The sequence below is a fragment of the Lutra lutra genome, chromosome 1, assembly GCF_902655055.1.
Source record: "Lutra lutra chromosome 1, mLutLut1.2, whole genome shotgun sequence".
Taxonomy (NCBI): Eukaryota; Metazoa; Chordata; class Mammalia; order Carnivora; family Mustelidae; genus Lutra; species Lutra lutra.
In genome coordinates this window covers 156446454-156455207 of record NC_062278.1, presented here as the reverse complement: position 1 = coordinate 156455207, position 8754 = coordinate 156446454, and the positions used below count along the sequence as shown (strand labels likewise).

Sequence of the window (8754 nt, the reverse complement as noted above, 5' to 3'; positions counted from 1 at the left end):
AAGGATACGACGGAAGACAGGGTAGGAAGAAAAAGGGTTATTTGGGGGTGTAGATCAATCACACAGGGCTTTGTAGACCACGCCAGATTTTATTCTAATTATAATACTAAGCCATTGGAGGATTTTGAGCAGAGGACTGGCATGGTCTGATTTATATTTTTACACTAGGGATCAGTCTGATTGCTGAGTAATTACAGTAAAGTATGGAAGCTGGGTGTATGCCAGAGTACACTGAGAGAAACGGGTGCACATGTTCACTGACAGACAGATACAGAAATGTTTATAGCAACTTTATTCATAATAACCACAACTGGAAACAACCAAAATCTCCATCAATGGTAGAATGGATTTATCAATCGCAGTACAGTCGTACAATGGAATACTGCACAGACATAAAAAATGCTTCTACATGCAACGTGGTTGAGTCACACAGTACTGAACAATAGACACAAGAGCACAGAGAATCATCACATTTACATGAAGCTTTAAAAAGACAAAAGTAAGCTCTGTTGTAAGGATCCAATGAGTCTATCTGTGTGCAGGAGGGACATGAGGGTATCTGCTGGGTGCTAGAAATGCTATCTTGATCTGGGTGATGGGTTCCAGGGTGTATATAAAAATCCACTGAGGCATACATTTAATATTTACACACTTTACTGAATATGTTACCTCAATAAAAAATATTTTTAAAGAAATCAGATAAATGGAGAGATATAACCATGTGTTGATCTAGTGTCGTCTTCCAAGTATTCCTGGTTTTCTTCTGAGGCACATGGAAGGATTAGTCTTCCTGGAACTTTGGTGTGGCCATGGGATTTGTTTCGGGCAGTGAAGTGCTTTACAGGCCTCTAAGTGATTTGCTGCATTTTTTTTTCATTTCCCAAAATGAGCACCCACACCGCACATGGTATCTTATGAGTCCCAAAATGAGAACAACTTTGAGCAGGGATCGGTGAGCATTTTCTGTGGGGTCACACAGCAAATTATTTTAGACTGTGCATCGCACACACTCTTTCTCACAGCTATTCCATTCTGCCATTATAGAGCAAAAGCAGCCACAGACATAAATTAAGTGGGCAAGGCTATCTTCCAATAGAACTTTATTTATAGAAACAGGCAGCAGGATGGATTTTGCCTGTGGACTGTAGTTTGTTGACCCAGACCCCTATCGAGCAAAGTCCCTAGCCAAGTTGCAAGAGAAGAGTTCCCGAGGCATTGAGATTTTGCTGTTGTTACTGTATGACAACCTCGCCTATCCTGATACAGAAATTGGCTCCATTTTTTAAAACTCAACATACTACACACTGGCTTAGTTGGTAGGCATTCAGGAAATTGCTATTGGAGGATGGAAGAAATAACTTACGGAGGCAACTCATGTTATGGAGCGGTGAAACGATCTCTTGGGAAAGCCTAGAAGGCACAGAAATCCATCCTTTACTAAAGTGGGAGTGGGGAAAAGTAAAACAAAATGTCTTATGGTTGCTGTGGCTGCATCTGACGAAATGTGTAAGAAAGAGATGATCTCAGAATTCATCAATTTGCAAGCAGAAATGAAAGGGGTAGAATTCACAAATTCGAGTATATATTGGACAGGATGAAACCACTTCTCAATTATGAAAAGATAAAAATGAGAAATTCTTTAATCTAGAGGATTAAAGAAATCCATTAAAACCAGTTTTGCAGCAAGGATCACTGGATGACTATCACACCTACTGTTAAGATTTCTGGATAAGTTAATGTGCCTCAGACCAAAAGTCCAATTTAGTGTAACACTGGTTAATCCCTCAAATTGGACAAAATGGCTCAAGGAAAAAGACTATGGGTATAGTTCTTCCACGAATCCCAAAAGCTGGTTACCCAGAAATTAAGTTCAGAGGCACGTGAACAAGCCAGGAAAGAAACACAGCACATCTAAGAAGTACACCTTGACTACATGTCATTTTTGGGTCATCTTCTTTAGAAAAGTGATAAGGACATCCTTAGGCAAGAAAAGCAAGAGAACTGGGTATCTAGGAATCAGGAAGACAGAGCCATTCCTCTAATATTTTATTAAATTTACTTACTTTTAAATCCCAGAAGAGCCAGAAATCATCTGTAAAGGAAAGTAGCAAGTAAATAGTATGCCATTTTCTTCTAGGATTAATATTTACAAAAGGAAAATGAGTATTTTAAATGGCATTATCTTTTTCTGATACTGAGTGTAACTTTTTAATTACCAGTATTGTTTTAGTCCACTAAATAGTTGACCACTGTTTTTCATCTAGGTTCTTTTGGAAGTCTACCTTTGGAAGTTAGAAAAAAAAAAGAAAAAGGAAAAAAACCCACAAAGAAATGAAATTAAGACTTCCAAGTAAAGGAGATAAAGACTTACTATTCCATAGATTTATGTAAGTACACCTGGGTTTGAATCCTGGCTTTACTACTTACATTTACTAGGGCAAATTGCAATCTAAGTTCGTTTCCGCAACAACATTCACATAATAAATATTTGAGCCACATGCCAAGCACTGAGCTAAATTCTGGGAATACAATTCCTTAGTCACAAAGAACTTAGTTTCATTTCTTAGTTCGTAATATGTGAGTAACAATTACCCAACAAGCAGGCTAAGGCAGGAAGACCTTGGTGAAGGTCAAATGAGACTATGAATGGGCTTCAAAGATCATAAAACACTACACACATATTTATTCATCCAAACATTTATTGGAATGCCAGGCACTGTGCTAAGCACTACAGACAGAATAACTAGCAAGGCACAGTCCCTGCCCTGGTAAAGCTTACAGTCTAGCAGTGATCGGTAAGAAGTAGCAACAAAATGTGCCAAGTGTATGGCTGGGAAAGGAAAAGGGCATTTAGAGAGTGCACAGTGGGGGCAGCTAGTCTAGAGGGCATTAGTAAAGACTTCCTAGAGGAAGTGGTATTTAAACTGAGAACTCAAAGATAAACAGAAATTGTATCTTTATCCTATGTCATGGTGAAAGCAGTGGAGAGAGATGACCAGGTATGTCTTTTGGAACCATCTGGCTGCAGCATAAAAAAAATGTTCAAAACCAGAGAAAAAGAGACTAACAAGGATGCTGTTGCTACAATTTAGGTTGGCTGATGGCCTGAATTAGAATGGTAGCACTGGAAAAGTGAGAAAAACTTGAGACAGTAGACCTAACACAAAGGTTTTCACAAGTGGATATGATGAAGGTCATGGATAGATTAGTTTTTGGCTTGGGCTACGGCAACTGGTAGCAGCAGTGCCATCTACTGAAAGAGGCAACAGAAGAAGAGCAGGTTTGGCGGCAAGATCAATGACATGCTATGGTGTCCATGAGACAGCAGAGTGACTTAAGTTGGCAGTTAGATAGATACATGTATTAGGAAAGGCCTAGAAAGGAGACAGAATGTGGGGGTCATTTGCATACAGATGGTAAATGAAGCCATGGACAGGGATGAGAGCAGCTAAGACGATGTAGAAAATAGCTCTACAACAAAATTTTGAAATCACAAGAACACAAACATGTAAGGGAAAGGGGTGCACCTACGAAGCAGACTGAGAAAGCATACCTGCAGAGACAATCTACCCCTGAAGCCAACATATGTAAGCACTTCAAGGAAGAGCAGTCAGTGGTGTCAAAGAGGGTAAGAATACTGCCAAGGATCTAGCTGGGGAGAGCAGTTGGGGTGGCACTGAGAGACCGGGAATACAGACAAATCTTTTAAGAAAACTACTAGGAAAGGGAGATATAGGGACACGAGGTTTTTAAAAAATAGTACTTATTTTAACTATATTCACTAATACGACAGGACCAGTAACAACTATTTTGTAAATAAAAAAAAAAAATTTTAAAGACTGCCATGCAGTTACAGAATTACTTAATACAGAAAACAGTAATATACACACATTTTTTTCTTTTTTACAAACAAGACTAGTTTATAGCAAATTCTCTATTATTTAGGGTCAGTTTTAAATCCTTAGCTTTTATCTCCTCCCAACTCAGTGACTACATGAGGCAAACTAGTTTTATTACCTTAAGCAAAATATATAGTGGAACTTCACAAAATGTACAAGACTTCAGTATTTTTAGGAACTAGGGTAGGAAAGCAGAAGCAAGTCCTCCAAACATTCTTTCAAAAAAGCACTTGCCATGAAAGAGAAAACTCCAACTGCTGGCAAATTACCGGTAGATTTTGGGGGGGAGGGTTGGTTTTTCATTGTTGTTTTTCCAGATATTTAAGCTTACTCCCTGATCACTGAAAATCTCAACTTGACCATTCTCGATTACTAGCTCGTTAATACTTGCTTTTCTGCACTAATTCCGATTAACAGAATAGAGTTCTTTAGTCTGGTTTCATATAAGCTACTGACTTAAAATGCTACTGAGCTACCAGAATCTATCAAGGCCTTTACCTCACCTTACCAGCCAAACCTGCAACATTGGAATGAGTCTACCCTGTGGAGTAGTGTCAGTCTGCCTGACTTGGCCTTTCTCATTCTGCTTCTACCGGTAATTTGCCCTGTCCCTCAGAATAAAATAATCTACAACAGGGGATCTACTGGCACTTTAGGAAGGCTAATATTCTATTGTGCCCAGCTGTCCTATGCACTGCAGGGGGGCGGGGGGAGGCAGAGGAGGGGGAGATGTTCTTCATGCTTAAATGCCAGCAGAATCCCCCCAGGTAAGTCCAATGACCAAAAATGTCCTGTTTTCTAACAACCTCTGGGAAGAGAGGTTACTGCTTCTGGTCGAGAACCACTGACACCACTATGGTTCCTGAGCTCTCATGGCATCCCTTTTGATTGCTCGGGCATCAGTTCCTTCTAAATTGTTGGTTATATCCTGGTTCCATGAATTTGCTGGATTAGTGACCAAGAATAACGTGTTACAATGTTAAGACAGGACTTTAGCACAAGTTTGCAAATTGTACTTGAGAGGACCTCTAAGTTGGGTCCTGCTTTTACATCATTTTATATATTTGGCTTTACTGTGCGATTTCCTTTTCATGGTTAACCTAAGTTTGAAAAGCACTGTTTTTGCACAAAGCTGATGTCTCACTAGAAATACGGAATTGCTACAATCTGTTAATATAGCTGCTTCTTGAGAATTAAATATTTCTACTTGTGCGCTATCTTACATATAGAATGTGTGGGGCAGTTTTAAATTCTATAATAAAGCCACTTCCAGCAGCTAACACAATCTGACATCATATCACTTTAAAATAAAAGGATTCCTTTAAACAGGATTTCTTTATAAAGCAGGAACACCCGTGCATAAGCTAAAATATCTCACACCTCCTGATCCTGGAGGGCAATAATCTTATTCTGTCATCCTTTTTTTTTTTTGACAGGGCTAAACTTCTGTCTGGAGTAGAATAAAGAATTACTAACGGGAAACCATTAAGATTCTATACTTACCGCAGTCCTTTAATAGGCAATCTGATAAAACAGCACCCAACTGTGAAAAATTCAGGGGAGACCCCCAATAGCTGGATAGTCTGATCTCCAAAATGCAGGAAGCCTCCTAAACCAGCAATTTAAAAATAATTCTTATTCCTTTGACTAAAATTTTGTATGATTATTTTTTTCTACTAGTAATAATATCGCTAGGGCAGGTTGGGGGGGTAAAAGGACATCTGTCAGTATTGATTTCAGACTCAGAAAAGTTTAAAAAAAATAGTCTTCAACATTTTGATAGACAAAATACCTCCACTGTACGTTCTTCCTTCTCAGAAACTTCTGAACTTCCTGAGTTTCTGCAAACTGGCTCAAACATACATTTAAGGAGTTGATAACTTCAGACCATATGTATCAGAATTTAAACACTTTGTTAAAACCTAAAATTTCTTTAAAACATCTGAAAAACAGACTTCTAATTCAACTCACATTATCAGTACTGAACTTCTTTAAAAACAATTATATCATAAAAGCAAAAGACAATGACTCTGTCATTAAATTAAATTTTAAAAAAGGTGTTTGCATGTCTCAGTCCCATGCTGCCTCTTGAGATGATAAAAACATCTGTCAGAAGAATCTGAATCGTGATCAATTTGGATGAATAAACTTGGCGCTTTGACACAATCCAAATTAGTTAACTTGAAAAATCGGACAAATGTTTGCTTTTAGAATGAGATTCTCTTTTGGGTGTCTTGATGTTGTACTACCAAGGCTTATGGATTGGATTCATTTCTTCCTCTCACAAGGTCATCCCAGTGCGGCTCTATTTCAGTCGTGGCAATCCTAAACAGGGCGTGGAGATGCTCATCTGTCAATGGCTGGCTCAAAGTGTGTTGGTTTCGAGTCAAATATGAAAAAGCCTTTTCGCAGATTTCGTTACTATCAAACAAGGATGCCACCTTACAGGCAACCCCTTTGATAATTGGGTAAGATTCAGCAGACAATCCAGCATAGAACTGCCCCAAGTCTTTGACTCTGTATTCGTTCCAAAGGTTAGTATTCGCCTGAAGTTTTGTTAGCTCCACTCTTACTGAAATAGGCGCATATTCAGGTTTAAAGTTAAAAGGGTTTGCGAAAAGTTCTAAGTCCTTTTTAATGAACCTGAGGTCCTTGAAATGTCTCTCAAATTCTTTCTGTAGGCGACAGATCACCACTTGATACCTATCAGGATCAAATATTTTTTGATCTTCTTTAAGATGCTGTTTAAGCTCATCAACAACTTCTCTGAAGGCAGCAAAGTGTGTTAGATTTTTCTCCTCAATATGTCTCTGCAGTAAATTCAGCTTCACTTCAAAGGTACAGATATGGTCAAAGGCAGCAGCAGCAAAGACTTTACTGACTCTCAATAGTTCACTGAGTTCTCGAAGGTGGTCCATAATATCCACCAAGAAGCCAAAGTCACACAGCCATTGCTTGTCTGTGAAATGGACCGTTGTCGCCCCTATTGAAACTAAGAACGCTTCTATCTCTTTTCTCAGGGAAAATATTAATTTTAAAGTTTTCCCTCTTCTAAGCCAATTGTTCAGACATCGTCCATTAACCCTTTCGCCATGCTCTGATTCAGATTCGGTTAGTAAGGCCTGAAATTCCGGGCGCCTAACGCCTCTGGTCTTAATTAAAACTATCCATTCTGATATAGTATTTATGATCTGATTAACGTCTACATCGTAGGAGCTCAAGAGTTCCAAGTGCAGAAATCCTGAATAATGGATAACATTCCAACAGTTGGGGCTTACAGCCTTTTCCCTCATGTAGGACACTAGCCCTGAGTTCTCACCAATCATCCTCAGAGTGTGGGTCGTGGTTAGGCCAACCATTCGCTGCAAGCTAAGCCCTGCTGTTTGCAGGGCCTCAAGGATTGCCGCCATAAGGGCACCAACACTGAAGTGACGAGTCAGGTTGATAATGGTCAGAAGCTCTTCCTGCACCTCCAAGTCCTGGCCCACGCCGCGGACAAAGACCAGGAGATAGTTCTCATAGGCCACAAAGGCCTGGTCGTCCAGGGCAAGGGAATAGGCTTTAAAGTCCTTGGCTCTGTCAAAGAGCTGACTGCGTAGATTCTTGTTAATGTTCAGGACCCTCTGCCGCGTGACCTCTGGCGATAAATCAATGCCATCCAGAACGCTTACGTGTTCGGGCAGGGCATCCCTCAGCATCACCTCCATGCACTGGTACACAAAGTCCCCCTCACCCCAGCCGCGACCCTTCAAGGCCAAGAGGCGGGCGAGCCCGAGGCCTGCACGAGCAGCTCTCTCCTCAGGAGTGAGCGGGACGACCACGGGCAAGTCGCCCTGCCGCAGACGCTCCACTAGGGCCGCGCGCTCGCCCTCCGCCACATACCGCTCGTAGTAGTCGTGCTCGGCCTCGTAGTGGCGCCTGACGTCGCGTTCGCGGGTGGCAACGACGAGGCGGCGACAGACCAGGCACAGGGCCCCTTCGCCCTCCGGAGGCTCCACCACCAAGTAACGCTGGGTCCACTCGGCCCGGAAAACCCGAGATTCGTCGACTTCCATTTTGCTCCTCTTGGGCGTCATCCACATCCTACTTCAGGCCACAAGAACAGGGCCGACCTCCGGGAGGCCGCAAGGAGAGGGGAGGAGCAGAAGCAGGAGCAAGCACCTCCTCCGCTCTGCGCCAAATCACCCCAGCAGGGGGACACCAACCTCCGGCTACGCCACCTGCGTTCCTATTGGCTGGAGATTTCGTATTCCCTAGCCCAGGGAAGAGCCAATGGGAAGCGCGGGAAGTGCGCAGGCGCATACCCTACTAACCAGTGGCCTGAAGCTGTGCGCTAGGGAGGGACCAAGAGACCCAGGAACCCGGGGACTTAAGAAACTTGACTGGCATCCAGCTACCCAATCAATAGCTCCCTGGTTCCGAAGCCGCTGCCGCGAGAAGGTGGGACAAGACCGCGTAAACAGAGAGGGTGGAAAGACGTGGGCACGAAGCCCTGAGGTGATTGGCTGAAGGCACTTCCGGTGAGCATCTCGACGTGACTTAGGCTCCTGCGGCGCCAAAATGTCGCTCGTAGCGGGGGTTATTCGGCGGTTGGACGAGACAGTGGTGAACCGCATCGCGGCAGGGGAAGTTATCCAGCGGCCGGCTAATGCCATCAAGGAGATGATTGAGAACTGGTAGGGAGGGAGTGGAGCCGGGCTTCCTTATCTTCCACGATTTAATAGGCCCCTCTTCAGGATGGCACGCGGACACGCCTCCCTGCCCCTGGCGGAGGCGTGTACAGCGCATGCCCGCGGCGCGGAGGGCCTGGGGGTCATTTCTATTCCCTGCCCGAGTACTGCCAGTTTTTGTGCGC

At 42.7% G+C, this 8754-nt stretch overlaps 2 protein-coding genes across 9 annotated transcripts in view; one reads left to right on the top strand and one right to left on the bottom strand.

The window, feature by feature from the left end:
- Positions 1-273: 273 nt before the first annotated feature.
- Positions 274-8095, bottom strand: EPM2AIP1 (EPM2A interacting protein 1). Of its 8 annotated transcripts, none has more exons than XM_047741086.1 (3): positions 5403-8095; positions 2064-2092; positions 274-1410 (listed from the first exon to the last, which is right to left on the bottom strand). In XM_047741086.1, the coding sequence occupies exon 1, from the start codon at positions 7979-7981 to the stop codon at positions 6155-6157; it is 1827 nt and encodes a 608-aa protein (XP_047597042.1). In that variant the 5' UTR covers positions 7982-8095; the 3' UTR covers positions 274-1410; positions 2064-2092; positions 5403-6154. The 8 variants fall into 8 exon arrangements, with proteins under 8 accessions (XP_047597042.1, XP_047597059.1, XP_047597051.1 ...); XM_047741103.1 differs by having other exon boundaries at positions 274-963; XM_047741095.1 differs by having other exon boundaries at positions 274-2092; positions 5403-5508; positions 5692-8095.
- Positions 8096-8431: 336 nt separating this feature from the next.
- MLH1 (mutL homolog 1) overlaps positions 8432-8754 on the top strand; it is a 50466-nt gene continuing 50143 nt past the window's right edge. Inside the window, exon 1 of the mRNA XM_047740989.1 lies at positions 8432-8575. Within this exon, the coding sequence (XP_047596945.1) occupies positions 8460-8575 (116 nt within the window). The 5' untranslated portion in view covers positions 8432-8459. The remainder of the gene's footprint in view (positions 8576-8754) is intronic.